This window comes from Quercus robur, chromosome 4 (genome assembly GCF_932294415.1).
Source record: "Quercus robur chromosome 4, dhQueRobu3.1, whole genome shotgun sequence".
Classification (NCBI taxonomy): Eukaryota; Viridiplantae; Streptophyta; class Magnoliopsida; order Fagales; family Fagaceae; genus Quercus; species Quercus robur.
The window spans coordinates 26,847,055-26,864,494 of record NC_065537.1 but is presented as its reverse complement, the minus strand read 5'-3'; the positions used below and the strand labels follow the sequence as shown (position 1 = coordinate 26,864,494).

The 17,440-nt window shown below is 33.5% G+C and overlaps 1 protein-coding gene and 1 long non-coding RNA gene across 2 annotated transcripts; both read right to left on the bottom strand.

Moving 5' to 3' along the window:
• Positions 1-3,089: 3,089 nt before the first annotated feature.
• LOC126721038 (uncharacterized) lies at positions 3,090-6,333 on the bottom strand. The gene is made up of 2 exons (XR_007653798.1): positions 5,023-6,333; positions 3,090-4,878 (listed from the first exon to the last, which is right to left on the bottom strand). It is a non-coding gene; the product is annotated as an uncharacterized LOC126721038 (long non-coding RNA).
• A 2,120-nt stretch (positions 6,334-8,453) lies between these two features.
• On the bottom strand, positions 8,454-13,476 carry LOC126721037 (coproporphyrinogen-III oxidase 1, chloroplastic-like). The gene is made up of 8 exons (XM_050423997.1): positions 12,708-13,476; positions 12,535-12,610; positions 11,218-11,312; positions 10,596-10,679; positions 9,309-9,396; positions 9,071-9,195; positions 8,866-8,964; positions 8,454-8,756 (listed from the first exon to the last, which is right to left on the bottom strand). The coding sequence occupies exons 1-8, from the start codon at positions 13,275-13,277 to the stop codon at positions 8,688-8,690; spliced, it is 1,206 nt and encodes a 401-aa protein (XP_050279954.1). The 5' UTR covers positions 13,278-13,476; the 3' UTR covers positions 8,454-8,687.
• Between the last annotated feature and the right edge of the window lie 3,964 nt (positions 13,477-17,440).

The window sequence follows — 17,440 nt, the reverse complement described above, 5'->3', positions numbered from 1 at the left end:
ACTAATGGAAACTACAAAGTCAGTGCAGGAAGAAGTGGAATACAATCTCCCTAATCATGTCAATGAACGGAAATGGCATCTATCTAAATGAAGCCTTCTTGTGGTATGTTATGAGTGCAGTTTCTTAAAAATGTAATGGTCCCTGAATTCACTTCTTTCCATGGACAACAAGATTTACTATATAGTAGTTCATTATGCCTCATGAAATATATTTTCCCTTTTATGTATTCTTACATTTTCAATTTATTTTATCTTCAGGTTTCTAGTTGTACTTGTTTTCTGACCTATTGTAATGGGAAATAGATATCAAGTGGGCTAGTTAAACTCTTTTTTTATGGTATAAGCAGCCTGCACCTTTGTTAATTTTATTTCTGCACAAGAAGCTTTCTTAACTGGCTTCATACTTAGCTGAATGAATCATATATTCTAGAGTAATGTGTTAAGTTTGATGAAAAAAGGCCTCTCTGTTTATGCTATAGTCTCCCATTAAGTTTCTTTAACCGTTTAAAACTTTAACCTATGTTGTATTCCTTTTTTTTTTTTTTACACCTCTCTAATCATATGGTCAGACTGAGCCCGTTCTCATCATAGCTCTCAAAAAAAAAAAAAAAAAAAGCTCTCATAATTCTAACAAATTAGGTTAGTTAGGTTATAAGCTAACAAAAAACCTCTAACATGTCTCTCATGTTTAGTTAGGTTATGAGCTAATGAATTACCTAGTCTATGGATGTGAGTGAGAAATACAATTATAGGCATTTGTGGTGGACTTGGCAGAAGCTAGGATATGACCATAAGAGGTGAAGGATTCTTCTTCGCTTATGAGTTCCTTAATTACAACTTCGGGGTCCGTCAAGGATGAAAGATGAGAAGCCGAGTTCATGAGCAAAAGAGATGGCTCTCGCTACAACCAAAGCTTCAACTTAGTTATTTTATTGAAACATCTCTCTTTGCTCTGTATTTTATTTTATATTTTATATATATATATATATATATATATTTTTTTTTTTTTTAAAATACGCATCTTTGGACCATCCACAAGTGAAAAGGTTAGGATGGAATTTGACAGTGGAGAAATAGTATCTTCTCACCAATTGCATCGAGTAGTGAAAGTTAATCAGCCTCCTGCGTCAAGACTGCAGGTGCAGTAGATTCAGGGTTGCTAATTAGAGCACCACCATATTCACAGGTCTATTGGTAATACCGTAATAGGTACCTTTTGAGATTGAAAACTTTTAATCTTAAATGCCAATTCTTCATCAATTTGTTTTCAAATACACAAAGACAGGCACAACAAAATCTTAAAATAAAAAAATAAAAATAAAAAATAAAAAATCTTACTATTTTCACAAGCTGAGGTGGCATCCCACCATTCGTCAAAGTAAAATCAAATGATAAAAGAGGTTGAATTCTTCAATGGGTAAAACAAAATTTCACAATATTTTCATAAGTTGAGGTATCAACCCACCATAGGTAAGAATAAAATGAAATTATAAATTAAAAAAAAAAAATTATACTTGAACTTACCACAATGCACAATTCAAAAATCAAAACAATGGCAGTGTAAATATATTGTGAGATTTTATTTTGCCTATAGACTTTCTCAATCCATAACTCTTGAAAAGATTAGGTACGCCATGCTATTAGTCATTATTATGGCTTTTATACTTAGGCATGTTCACGTATCAAGTTCAATCAGGTTTTTGTTCAACCAATAACCCAACCTGATCATGTTGGATTGAACTAGTGTCAATCGACCATGGTCAAATTATCAATTGAACGAGAGAGGAGAGAGGGGCTTGACCAAAGTAAGAGAAAGAGATGAAAGGATGTTGGTTCGGATCCATCACAATATGAGAGGGACGTTACATATATATACCAATAAACCATACTTTTTTATACCCAAAAAAAAAAAAACATTATACTTTTGTTATGTTGAGCACAACCTTTTGGTAATGAGAAATGGAAATTATTAGAGTACTAGCCAAAAGAGGTTTTGTTATCACCAATTTACCTATGATTGATTTTAAGGAATGATGTCCCACGTTAAATAATAATATTTAAGAGGAAGTAATTAATATAACATAATTGAACACATCTCTTAAGTTTAAATTTTTTGAGTAAAGTAGTGCTCCAATATGTTATATTAACCATAACTATGGGTTATTTTCCCAAAAAATGAATCGAGGTAACTTCCTAATTCTAAAGTGTACCACTGGTCGAGAATGGTATAGACAAGTTGGCCAAATAGATTATACTGAGTTCTCACTTACACCATCTTTTTTGTCAATGTAGGTTTACTATTGTAACTTTTCCTTCCACACGGTTTGAAAGTATATGACTATACAGGTTTATGGATTATCAGGTGCTGATAAATAGTAGATGCCTCATTCCTTTGGCTTCCAAATGTTGAATTTATTTAATACACAGAACAAGCAGAACATCCTATGTACACTGTCTCGAATAATATAAACTATAAAGTTAAAAAATAATTTAAAAAAAAAATTGTTTCCTCTCTCTCTCACGCATACGCCTTCCTCTCACATTCACGATGAATCTCACAGTGAATTTAATTAGTGAGATCTATCATAAATGTAAGAAAATGGAGCACTATGTCACCTTACTCAAACATACAACATGCACATAGTAACGCACTTACATTTTATATCTCATATTTTCAATTATAGTATTGTGGTCTTTTGGATACCCCCAATATTGTATTTGAGTATGGATTTGGATTTTCCATATAGTATTGGGAAATGAGGCCATTGGAAACACCACTACAAAACTTTTGATATGAACTTTACTACTTACCTTAAAATAAATTGTACTTAATTAAGTAATTAAAATAAACGCCCTTCCTTTTCTTTTCTTTTTTTTTTTACTCTTTTTCTTAGGGGATATTACAACGTGCTTACGCAATAATCAAACAAATTACTCATGCCTGCCTAAACACAAAACTTTAGTGGTAATTTATTCTAGACAAGAGAAGCACAAAAACAGAATTCATTATGGAACAAAAATAAATCAATTTGATTAACCTAGTGCTTTCTGATCATACTAAAAGTAATAATGATACATCAACGCAGCCCTTGTAAAATAATGTGAGAGAAACTAACATAAGACCATATTATATACATCATGATTACCAAAAATATTATTATATACATCAGCTTCTCAAAACGATAGCTAGTCCTACACAACACATACCATTAGTGAATGATGGTAACAATTAATTAACATGCCAGCCGGTGTAGGCACTTAGGACTCCCGAAGTAGATTTAAGGGTCTGTTTGGCATTGCCATTTTGTGGAGAAAAAAGAGCAATTTTATATTCAAACCCAAAAACAAATAGCAGCTTGGCTATGAGGGGAAAAATACCAAAAAAAGAGAAAAAAGCAACTCATGGGATCCTTGTTTTTTTTTTTTTCAAAATTTTCCAGAAAACTGTGTTTTCTTTCACAGAAACTTTTGCAAAGATTTTATCAAAGGCTTAATTGCAATTTTTTTTTTAAAGTTTTCAAAACACAACTTCTGAAATCACTATTTCTTTCAAAATACAAAGCGTTCAAAAGGCTTACCAAACAGAGAGAATATAATTCTACTTCAAGAGTCCTAACAAAAAAAAAAAAAAAAATTTTGATTTTCAAAACACAGGTTTCTTGTTCCCTTGTCTGTCAATCAGTCTTTAAACCCTGTTCTGTTGTGTTCTCTCAGTTGTACTTTGTGTAGTGCGTGTTGTAATCAGCAAATAGACATCAAAGTCTGAATTTTTTTCTCTCCTCCTGAAAAGTCGGGGTTTCCTTAATGCTCTCCAATTGCTCCATCGAAAAAAATTCTCCCAAGCCCCCGCTTCTCACCTCGGTATTGCATATACCATTAGTAGTCAATACAAGGCATAACTGTCAAATATTCAATAAGTTTCACAAGTAAGATAAATAGAGCGAAATTAGTTCACTATTATCCTATTCAACCAATGAAAACATACAACCACCAAAGAAAACTGGAGTAAACAAGCCTGCTCTCTAATTTGCACCAGTAAAGAGATAAAACCAATAAACATCAGTTTGCTTATGAGGAGGGCATTATAAAGATAATGTCAACACTCAACACTGAAGAAGATTTATCTGATCATTTTGATTCAGAAATCAAAGGGCAGACCAAGCTAGAGTTATCATTGTCCTAAGTTTGGGTCACTTCAAAATTGGTATGTCCAAAATTGCCCAGTGCAACCTGCCCCTTAAAGGATTAGGAAACCTAAACCAGAGCCAGTAATAAACATGGTAATAAAACTAACTTTATATTCCTAAATAACTGAAATGATGAAAGTAAAGTCACAAATGAGTTGATTATTCATGGCTGGTTGGGGAGCCAAACTTTGATGCAAATCCTTCACTTTGGGCCCCCAAAACTCATCCTAAAACATAAACACCTAAACAACATAAGTTCATAACAGGCAAAGAAGGGCAGGTTGGCTTGGCAAGTATGGTCTGAATTTGCAGGCATTCTTTCTAAATTCAAGTGTATGATAACAAGCTGAACTTAAAAATAAAAATAAAACTACGAACGAATTCCACGTGTTCAATAACTGACTAACAGGATGTGATTTACCTATAACCCCATCCCACATGTTTTCATCCAAGCAAAAACAACATATTGATGAATTTGATGAGCTTCTGAATTGGCTTATATATTGGAGTGCTGACAATTTGTTTCTCCACTGCTTCTCAACAAGTTACTTCAGGTGAACTAAAAGGGGCGGTTTTACCAGAACTTTGACAGTTTGATCTTAAAATGCCCTCTTTCTTCCATGCAATCAATTCAAAAGGGGCAAAACCAGCCTATATATTGGGCTGGGTTGGAATCTCAGGGGTGGATCAGCTATTAGGATTGCATTGTTGTGTACATACAAAACAATTTTAAATCCCATACATCATACAAATGTTGAGATATCAACCCAACTTGTAAATTGAGTGCATTTAGGTGACTTTCAAAAACACAATTTCTTCATAACAAGAAATATACCTGGATATATAAAAATAATCATCGCACCATTTCTTCAATCAAGGATAGAATGTAGGATCAAAGCGCTTTTCTGAACCTACACACACACACACACACAATTTCTAAAATTTAAGAAATTTTTGAAAATAAAAACCAAACCATGTACTCATTTCTCCTTAATGCTGCTATAGATGCACAATTGAATGTCAGAACTACTATTCTTAATCTGGCTCTGACAAATGGATACCTTCATAAGATGATAAATTAAGCATATGCAGAACCCTCAAAATTACTTCTCCTTCCAATACTCAAATCCTTAAATGGGACATGAGATGCAGAATTAGACACTAATACAATACTTGCTTCATCTCACATGATAAATGGGGTCAATATTAAATTGAATGATGTGTGTTATTGCAATTTTACAAGAACCCATTATTCAAAATGTTAGTTATGTTTCATTATGTAAATCAAAAAGAATCTAATCCTTACAGTTACACATTCCTATCAACAACAAATTTGTATTATTTGAGGACCAAGTGATGCATATTTGAAATTAATATTTGATGGTCTATTTTTTTTTTTTTTTTAAATCCCATTTTGGTAAGTGATTTATGGTATGGGTTGGTGTAGTGTAGTAGCGTGGGTGTGTTGTAATAAGAATAAGAATCAGCGCATAGACATCAAAATTCGAATTTTCTTATCTCTGAACCCCATCTGAAAAGTGGGGGTTTCCTTAATTCTCTCCAATTGCTGCGTGACCTTTTTCTGAACAAGATCAAGTGAGTTGAAGAGCCTCTGAGCAGTTGTTAGGGATGATGAATTTGATTTCATCTTATCTCTGTTGATAACGGAGTGAACGATGTGGATTAGATTCTGAAGCACTACAGCATCATCAGTTGTGTACGGCACCCGAAACCGGAACCGATCAGCAGAAGAGATTGGAGAGATGGAAAAATTAGGGTTCATGATTTTAGGAGCATTGTGAGGAGTAAATGGAGTCCCAATTTGAATTTGTTGTTCTCGAGATGAGAAAAACGAAACGGGAATAACACTAACAGGACTCTTCGGACTCCCAAATTGTTCTTCTTCTTGAGAAGGAGAAGGAGAAGAGTAAATGAAAAAGGAAACAGGAGTCCCACTGTATCGAGAAGCCATGGATGAATGAATTAGAATATCAATTCAAATTTCAAACCCAGAGAGAGAGAGAGAGAGAGATAGAGAGAGTCGGTTGAAGAATGCGTGGAACAGAGGAAGGAGATCAAGGCATGAGTGTAGAAAGAATGGGTTATATAGGTGCTCAAGGCGGTTTACGGTTAGCGTTTGCGTTAAGCTACCGCGTTATGCTTAAACGCTGCCGTTTTTTTTTTTTTTTTTTTTTAAAAACCCTTGTTCTGCTACTTTCATTTGTTTTTTCCCCCCCAAATATTCTCTATATATATATATATATATATATATATTTAACTAATATTTTTCTAGATTCTAAAATAGTTAAATAAATAAATAAATTCTACACCAGTTTTCAATTAATTAAAATTTTAAAATGCATACAAGTTTTGTGTGTACTAAAAAGGTGAATTTTTATGAGGTATGCAAAATAGGCCCAAGATTATAGGGTTTAAGGGTTTTTGTGTTTTTCTGAAATTTATGGTTGTAATTTGGAATATAAAATTAATAAATAGAATTATTATGATATGAAAAGTCGTAAGACCTATAAATTGATGTGGCATTATGTTAGAATGGCTTGAATTGTCAAAATTAGTGGCTTAACATTAGCCAACAAACCATCAGAAAGTTGCATGATTTCTTACGTGAAGAAAGGTAAGAAGTTATATTAAATGTTGCATGGACTCATGGCATTGACTTCTTTATTGATAGAAGTCTTGCATTATCAATATGCATACATACTTCACCTTTTGATTGAAAGTATGACTCTATTGGCATTCATGAATTGTCAAGAAAGGGCAAGGAACTACACTTGAAGTTACCACATACATGCTAGCTGAAATGTATGACTCCATTGGCATCAAATATTTTCGATTTTATATTATATAATATAAGATTAGACGGAGAAATTAAAGATTTTCAAATTTCACAATTTCATAATGAATCGAATACTATGTTTGGTTAAAATAGCAAAACAAGGAGCATCTCATCATTGGCCTGAAGAGCGTTGAGCAATAACCTTATTCATCATGGTACCCTCCTTTTCTCAAAAAAATTACATACCTAAAAGAAGTAGCATTGCTCATCACAGTGTCGCATCATTGTTGCATTTACAAGTTAATCAATCTTTGTCAACGAGAGAGAGAGAGAGAGAGATCCTTTAATCCAAATATCCTTCGACTGAAGATATTAAGTTCAGTGGCCTATCCTTTGATCCTATTGTTTTCTTTCTTTTTCATATATATATATATATATATATATATATATATATATTTTTTTTTTTTTTTTCCTATCCTGTGTCTGAGTAGTACCTAGAATAAATAAAATAAAATTTTTACAACCAAACACATGTTGGATACATTTGTACCCATACTTGTTTCAGACATTTGTACTTTGCCATTTTTAGGCATACCTGTGCAACCTAGCAAGATTGATAAAAATTAATTGGAGTGGACGAAAGGACGTAAATTAGAATGCAAAAAACTAAGAAAAAAAATCTAATTTTATGTACAATTTAAAGATGAGAACAATATTTTAGCCCTTTCGCTTTTACAGCATTTTTCACTACTTCCTAAGATTAAGTTGGTGGTTTACATTAGTCTATCACAAACGCAACTTTTATCATGGATCGGAAATAAAAGACCACATCAACCGCTGTAGAACAAAGAGCATGGTGCTAAAATAAATGATAAAAGACCACATCAACCGCTGTAGAACAAAAAGCAAGGTGCTAAAATAAATGATAGTTACATGGACTTCTGACATTCAAAATTCATTAAACGCATCTAAATGCAGATTATTATCTCATTATTGGCGTGGGGTCTGTACTTATGTATCTAAAGATTTCACAACTTTGAACAGTTTATAATTGAACTTCTAACCTGATTTACCAAAATAAAACTGGTGGAAAAAAATTTAGGGAAATACCTTCTAGTTTTTGAGAATGTTCCAACGCACCAAGAATGCTAAATATGCAGCATTTTGTCAAAATTGGTGTTTTTTTTTCATGGCAATTTATACACGAACACAAAAGGGTTCCAATATCTGTACTGTCAAGCCAAAATGGAATGAATAAATCCAATTTCTTACGATGATTTTATGTGAGATCTAGGAGTATGAGTGATCTAGTATGTACCACTCATACTCCTAGATCTCACATAACAGTTAAGAGGCAAGAAAAACTGTCCCCGGTTTATCATGACTCAACAGCTAGCTGACTGGTAATAAAAGTGCTTGCTGAAAAATATTACTAGAAAATTATTAAAATTATTAAATGTATAGTGGAATTATTCAACAATGTATTTTTTTTCGCCAGAAAATTTTTATTAGTCCTCAACAAAAGATAGCGTACTCATAATTTTATGATTTACATCTCTATCACCTTTTACTAGTGAATTACATTTGTCCTAGACACCAATCACTAACTTCTAACCATGCAATAAAAAACACTCATTGAAGAATAGAATAAAGAGGGGAGAAGTGGGGAAGGGATGATACAAAGACATTAATTTTGAACAATGTTAGATCCATTCCTTTGGATTGATGCAGGCATCTAATAATTTCCACTCTTCAGTTCCATTTTCCGGTTTCTGCAAACATCAAACAACAAAACCATCCCCGCATTATGATTCAAGGATATTCCACTTTCTAGCATTACCATACAAGAAGTATTCATTCAGAAAGATCCAAAAAGCTTACATGGTCATATTCCCACCGAGCTGTTAGTGGGAGAGAAACAAGGATACTCTCAATTCGACCTCCTGTCTTTAGTCCAAATGTTGTACCACGATCATAAACCTTTGTTAATAAGAAAACATGTTAACAAGGCCTCATAACAAAGAAAAAAACAAAGAGTTAACAGATGTCTAATGTTTAATAATATCTTTAGAGCCAGCTTTGGTACCAAATTGAATTCTACATAACGCCCTCTTCGCAATTGCTGCCATGCCTTGTGCTGGTCTGTGAATGGCGTATCCTTTCTTTTTTCTATGATTGGTATGTAAGCAGGAACCACAGAATTGGCACATTCTACAAATTGACAATAGATGTGAGCATGAAGAGAATTGAACTGCGACAAAACTAAAGAGTTCTTATTGAAAAACACATGATAAGACATCAATTCTATATTCTCAAGCAATTACCAGTGGCAAAGGAAAGAAGCATCTCTTGATCATAGTCATTTAGATCATCAAAAAATATTCCCCCAAGCCCCCGCCTCTCACCTCGGTGCTGCATATACCATTAGTAATAAAGGGTAGAAAATTCAATACATTTCACATGTAATATATATAGAGCCAAGGTAGTTATAACAGATCACTTCTATCCTATTCAGCCAATGAAAGTATCAACAACCAAAGAATACTGGAGAGAACAAGCATGCTCTCTGATTTGCACCAGTAAAGAGAAAAAAACCAATAAACATAACTCTGTAGATGAGGTGAGTGATATAAAGATAATGTCAACACTGAAGAAGAGAGTTTTGCTGATCATTTTGATTTTGAAATCAAATGGCAGACCTAGCGAGAGTTGTTAATGTCCAAACTCCAAAGTTCAGGTAACTTTGGTATGTCCAAATTGCCCAGTACAACCTGCCCCATAAAGGGTTAGGAAACCTGACCCAGAGCCAGTAATAACAACTTAACAAGGAAATAAAACTCACTTTAAATTACTAAATAACTCCAAAGATGAAAGTGAAATTACAAATGAGTTGAAATTAATGGCTGGTTGGGGAGCCAAACTTTGATGCATTTCCTTCACTTTGGGCCCCAAAAATTCATCCCAATACACAAACACCCAAACAATAAGAGTTCATAATAGGCAAAGAAGGGCAGGTTGGCTGGTCTGGTCTGGTCAGAAATTGCAGGCATTCTTTCTAAACTCAAGGGTATGATAATAAGCTCAACTTTAAAAGAAGAAAAGAAACACTATGAAGGAATTCCATATAGCATTCAATAACTAACATACAAAATGTGGTTTACCTATAACCCCATTCCACATGTTTCCTGCCAACTTGTTCCTTCACTGTTTCTCAACAAGTTACTTCAGGTGAACTCAAAGGGGTTGTTTTACCATAACTTTGACAGTTTGAACTTAAAATGGTCTCTTCCTTCCATGCAATCAATAAATATGGGGGAAAACCAACCCATATATTGGGCTGGGTTGGATTCTCGCAGGTGGGTCTAACTGTAAGGATTACACTGTTGTGTACAACTTGTTGACGTACAAAGCAATTTTAAATCCTAAACTTCATAGAAAGGTTGAGATATCAACCCAACTTGTACATATGAGTGCATTTAGGTGACATACAAAAACAAGTGTTGCTAGAAATGAGAAGTTATCAAGATTCATAACAAGTGTAAGAAAAATCAACACATCATCAGCTCCACATTATAAGTTTTAATAATAGTAAGATTTAAAAGGAAATATACCTTGATATAGAAATAATCATCGCACCATTTCTTAAATCGAGGATAGAATGTAGGATCAAATTTGTCACAAGCACTTTTTTGAACCTACAGAAGAAGCTCAATATCAGTATGCCTAAATGCATTAGTGTTATCACACAAAATTTCTACAATTTAAGATCTTTTTATCTTTGATAAGTTAAAATTTAAGAACTTTTTGAAGATACAAACCAAACCATGCATTCAATTCATCTTAAGGCTGCTATAGACACACAATTGAATGTCAGAACTACCATTCTTAATCTGGAGTTGACAAATGGACACCTTAAGAAGATGATGAATTAAGCATATACAGAAGCCCCAATTTATTCCTCCTTTTGGTTCTACTCATTTATTCTGAAGAACTAGCCTATTTCTCATATAAACCAGAAAAAGAAGGAAAAAAAAAAAAAAAAAATCCCATTCTAGTTCATTCCAAACAGACAAACTTTGTTTTGAACCTATGCAAGGAAGCACAGTGAAAGAAGCACCTCAAATTTTTGGAACCTATCATTACGAATAATATGATTTGTTTATAAGAGAAAGAAAGCTGGTCAATATTTCAATTAAAGGAAATGATTCAATGTCAGATGTTGAAAGCAAATACCGAATGGAAATGCTTGACATCCTCTTCAAAGATGTAAGCAGGTGTCAAATCAGTTCCTCCACCAAACCACCACTGTCTGGGTGCTCCGGGAGCATCTGCATGAATCAACAGTGAAATATCAATATACAAATGCAAATAATCATACTAATTGAAAATACACATGACCAGTGAAACAAACTTTATACACACACACACATATAGGCAAATAATAGGGTAAGGGGAAGGTGAAATTAAAACCAGAGACACCGGGCATCACAGAGGATGCCTTGGTTGCCAATTTACAATTATGGGACATGAGGTGAAGAATTAGTCACTAATACTTGCTTTCTTTGGTACTATATGTATAATAAAAATTTCTCACACGATAAATCTATCAATAATAAAGAGAAGGAAAAGAGTGATATGTGTTATTGCAATTTTTGAAGAACTCATTATTCAATTGACACCTGAATTATAATGTTAATTATGTTTCATGTAGATCAAAAGAGACTGATCCATACAGCCATCTTTCAAAGCTTAAAAAGGATGTCATAAATTCCTATCAATAAGTTCATATTATCTGAGGATTAAGACAACCCAACCCAATGCAAGAAATAACAAGAAAGAAATTATCATAAGCAAAAGAGTACTGAAATATAATAGACTCCATGTTAGATCTCCACAAAGTGATATATATTTGAAATTAACATCCGCTAAGTCATTGAACAGATAAAGTACACTCTAAGACAATCAAATTCTAATTCTTGACATCCAAAAGGCCAGAAAAACATGCTAAATGAAGCTCTCTTCTTCTTCTTTTTTTTAATAGTTCCAATAGAATTTGAAACCTATGGTATGCGTTCTATGATGATTGCTCTTTAGCATCAAGCCAAGATGCCAAATGAGTTTCTTTTTTTGGTGCAGACGAGATTTGAACCCAATACTGTATTCGACAACAAAAGACTTTACCAATTAAGCTAAATCAAAACCCACATAGTCAATGCAGCATTTTTTAACAGAAATATCCCGGGGAGTCTTCTTTGCTTCTTCTTCTTCTTCTGTATTTTTTTTTTTTTTTTTTTTTTTTTTGGGTTGAAAATAAGTATTCTAGTTTAAATTGTGGTAATTCAGTGCAATACTCTATACCCAATCAAGAAATTGTTACCAACCAAAGCATATAAATAGCATCAAAAGCTATGACACCAATGGAAAACACATAGTGGTAGAGCCAGACAATTGGTTCACACAGACACATAAACATTGGCTTATGTTACTAAAATACCATACACAACATGTTCCATTCTGAGAAATCAAAAAAAGCAAGCATTGAACGGGTACCTTTAGGAGCGTCAGTCTCAAAATATCGATAATTAAAATGCAATGTGGGCGCAAATGGGTTCTTTGGATGCAAAACCTGAAACACCACCACAACAAACACATTACACACATTATTGTACAATTTTGGTTAAAAAAAATTTCACAATCAAAAGCAGAGAAAAGAGTGAATTTACGGAGCTAATTCCGGCAGCAAAGAACGGAACGGGGCCCGGCTTCACCTCGGCGGAGGCGGTGGCGGCACGGTAAGCCTCCGGTGGCATAACCCCATAAACGACAGAAACATTAACCCCAGCTTTCTCCCAAACGGCACCGTCTTGAAGAACTCGACTTATGCCTCCGCCGCCACCAGGCCTCGACCACACATCTTCCTTAAACTTAGCTCCGCCATCGGCGCCTTCGATTGCTTTGCACACGCTGTCCTGTGCTTTCCTTATCATTTTCTCGAACCGGGATCGGACGGTGGAGGATGATGATGATGATGATGATGGGGAATCATGGTCGTCGGATTCGCGGAGGAATGTGTTGGGTCGTTCGGTTTCTGGGATTTCTTTTTCTATGGAAACTGCGGATCGAATTGTTATTGTTTTGAGTGTGAGATTGCGGGTTTGGGTTTTGGAGAAATTGAAGGAGAGTTTGGTGGTGGGTTTTGATTTTGGTGAGGTTGAGGTGAGAGGGAAAAGAGTGAAGTAGGAGGATGAAGATGACGATGAGACAATGGCACTCGCTGTTGTTGGTGGTGACATTGGTTTGGTTTGGTTTGAATCAAATTTTGATGTAGGAAAATGAATATATATATCTGAAGAAGATATGGTAGAGCGTGATGAAGAAATTTATTGAAGAGAGAGAGTTGGGATATTATATATGATGATATGATAAGGGGTGTTGTTTACAGTAAACAGTACTGTGGTGATGTTGTGGATGGATGGACTGACTTTTTCACGAGTTTGTTCTTTTTTAAGTAAGATTTCAAAAACAACAGGCTGGCCGTTTACCGGCAACATGGGTTAAGTAAAACCCATTAACTTCTACCGCCACCTACGCCCACCGTATCATTTACCGTTGACCTTGCCTTTCTTTTCTTTTTTTTCAGAGACTTTCCCAGGAGATTCAACATTTTTTTTTTTTTTTTGGGGTCAAAAATACCACTACACACTAAATTAAGTTTAAGTAGGGACAAAATTTAAGAATAATATGATAAAAATACATTTTAAAACATTGTTTATAAAATAGGAATAGTATTATGTTAGTTTTCAATCACTCCACATTTACAAATTTTTTTTTTTAGGCTAATTGCAACTTACTTATATGTGATTTGACTGAAATTTAAGTTGCCTACTCATGGTTTGAAATTTGACACTTTAGCTTAACTAAGATTCCATAACCAACTTCTATTAAAAATTGGACTAAATAAATATTTTTGCTCTCTTTTATGCTCTCCTTAAAACATACAAAACACAAAAGAATAAGAAAAAATAAGATCAAAAAGTGAGGGTTTTATAAAAATTAAGAACAAACATTACCACCATCATAGGACCTTCCACTACAAAACCCTCACCTTTTGATCTTATTTTCTCCTATTCTTTTATGTTTTGTATGTTTTGAGAGGAGAGAGAAATAAAAGAGAGCAAAAATACAAGTTTAGCCCAATTTTTTAACAAAAGTGGGTTAATTAAGCTAACCAAGGATGACAATTTTTACCCGACCCATGGGTGCTTGGCTTGACCTAACCCTAATGGGCTGAGTTTTACCCAATCCATGAAACAATAGGTTTGGGTCTGGGTTTTTAAAATAAAACCCGAAGCGGGTTTGGGTCAAGTGCGGGTTTAAGTGATACTCACCCCAAACCCAGGCACAAACCCGACCCACTTAAAAGCAAAATTACCAAAAAATATACATATATAAACTTAATTTCCTTAACATCTTCCTTTACTCTCCTCAGTCGCCCCCCATCTCCCTTTCCTCTCCTCTCCTCTCCTACTCTCATTCAACCTCACTACCTCAACCCAGCCGCCCCCCTCCCTCACCCTCACGCACTCTCACCCTCACTCACTCAATCACTCTCACTCTTATCCCTACATCATCATTGCTCGTCACACCCCCATTTGCTCCCTCGCCACTGGCCATACCCCTCAAGCCCTCCCTCATCCATGCATCATTGTCGGCCCCCCTCACAACCTCGCTCCTTCCTCCATGTGACTCCACCTCGTTCTCTATCTTCTTCTTTTTTTCTTTTACTTTTTTTTTTTCCTGGTTCATTTTGTCTCAATCTTGTGAGTTTGTGTTTGTATTTGTGATTTCTATGTTTGTGTTAGGATTTGTGTTTGTGTTTGGGTTAGGATGTATTTGTGATTTTGGTCCAGGCATGATGGGACAAGGCCTGCGGGCCCGATAGGGCGGGTTTGATTTTTTTTTTTTTTTTTTTTTTTTTTAAGGTTTATTAAACAAGGCGAGTTCGGGTATAAAGAAACCTGCCCTGAACCCAATCTGTTGCCATTCCTAGAGCTAACCTCAAGTGAGTAAAATGCCAAATTTCAAATCACGGGTAGGCAACTTAAATTTCGGTCAAACCACACAATTAGCCTTTTTTTTTTAATTGGCTACATGCAATTTTAATTTCTAAACAGCTATCTATTTCTTTTTCTTTTTCTTTTTTTTAAATACTCACCTTAAAACCCCACATTGCCTTGTCATCCACTTTTTACTACTTATCAAAAAAAAAATTAAGAAACAAGTATTTTTTTTTTTCCTAAACAGTTAAAAAAAAAAAAAAACCACCTATCAGTTATCATGTATGTGTTATTCTTACAATTTCCTGCAATTATTTGCTATAAAAATTACAACAAATAAAATTGTGATAATTTTAAAAGTACTTTAGACAAAAAGAAGAGGGTACTCTATGAGAAAAAAAGTGGTAGATTGTGTCAAATAAAGAAAAAAAAATGGAATCTAACAATTTTTTTGGGCAATTTCCTGAAATTTAATGATTATTTTACTACGTGAGTTTTAGGACTTTTGAATTGTTTTTTTTTTTTTTTTGTTCATATCTTTTTGTTGTTGTTTTTGGGTTTGCTTCTTCTTTCTATTTTTCAACATTGATGTAATAAAAATTCATCTTCAAAGCCTTTTCAGGCTTTCTTTCTTGGGGAATTTTTCAGCCATATTTTAGCATATTTTTTACTAGTTGAAAATTATTAATCTTTAGAAGAAAAAGATAGAAGAGTTTATGAGCACACGCATGGGCGCGATCTCAATGCTAGTTTTATTTTATTTTTATTTTTTTGTTAGATAATGAATCCTTCAATTTTAAAACCAAAATAAATTTAAATATTTCAATTGAATTCTCAAATTCCCTTAAACTTTAAAATTTTTTTAAAAAAAAGAAGCAACAAAATAAAAACTTTTTTCCCCTTCGAATTTGGACACGCTATAATCCATTTTGTTTTTTTTTTTTATTTTTTTTTTTTTTATGTTTTTAAGATAAAAGGTGACGAGATAATAATATTACACACCAATTAGAGGTTGCACATTAGTGTGATGGCAAGTACCTTCTATCAAAAGTGATGCATTGCTGGTTTGAGTCCAAAGGATAATGCTACCTATCATGATCTCTCCTGAAACCCATAAAAAAACGAGTTTTATACACTAGATATAATCTTTCACACACAAGTCAATTTCAAAGCATGCATAAATTAAAACAAAATGTTGATTCAACAAAACTCTACAAACATATACTTGTTGGGTGTGATTTAACCACCTTAATGTGATATAAAGTGTTTGTTTGAGAATGATTTATCTAATTGCTAAATAAAATAAGCTAAATGAATTTTTGGCTAAAAGTTTAGTAGTAAAAATAATAATAATAAAAATAAAAAATAGAGTGTAACCCACGAGACTTAAAATTTTTTATGGACCAAAACTGTACCGGCCTATGGAGCACTTTAAGCTAGCTGAAAAAATTAAAAATATATAAATATTAAAAAAAAAAAAACTATTTTCTTGTGATCTACAAACAATACATGATTTAAGAAGAAAGCTAACTTTTAAAATTATACCTTACCACCCTAAACTGTATCCTTAATTACACTTTACACCCTAAATTTTTGGAATGCACGTTTTGCACCCTATACAATAATTATTGTAACACTTTGCACCCGACATCAAATTTGATATTAACTTGATATAAAACTATGGTACCATGTGAAAAGATTTAATTGTCTCTCCTCTCTCCTAAACTTTGAATTTCTATCCAAGTTAACAATAAACTTAATGTCGAGGTGCAAAGTGTAACAAATGTGATAGTTTAGGGTACAAAATATGCATTTGAAAAGTTTAAGATGCAAAGTATAATATGAGGCATAGTTTAGAGTAATAAAGTGTAATTTCCCTTAACTTTTAATAATTAAGTAGCCAAACGCACACAAAATGTTATCCTCCCATCATCTATACTACTATTTAAGGGGTTCCTCCTGTTTGAGATCCTCATTTTTTTTGGTTAAAAAATACCCCTATATTTCTATATTTAAGTAGAGACAAAATTAAAAGACAGTCATGTAAAAATACGACTCTAATTTCCACTAAAACATTGCCTAAAAAATAGGGTCACTCTCCTGTTGATTTTCAAATTGTTTTATCCACTTATAAATTAAATTCTCAAAATAAAAATTATATATAAAAAATAAAGACATAGGTTTTTTTTTTTTTTTTTTTTTTTGGCAATAAAACAAGACCACTAAGCCCAATGTTTTCAATTTTCATTTTTTTAAAGAAAAATTATGACACTAGACCAAAAAAAAAACAAATAAATAAGTCTCATAGCACATGCAAAGCGTATGTAATGAGGCTAGTCCCAATTTGAGAATTTCAACCCTTGAAAATTGAGCACACCTACCCAACATAATTCGGACAT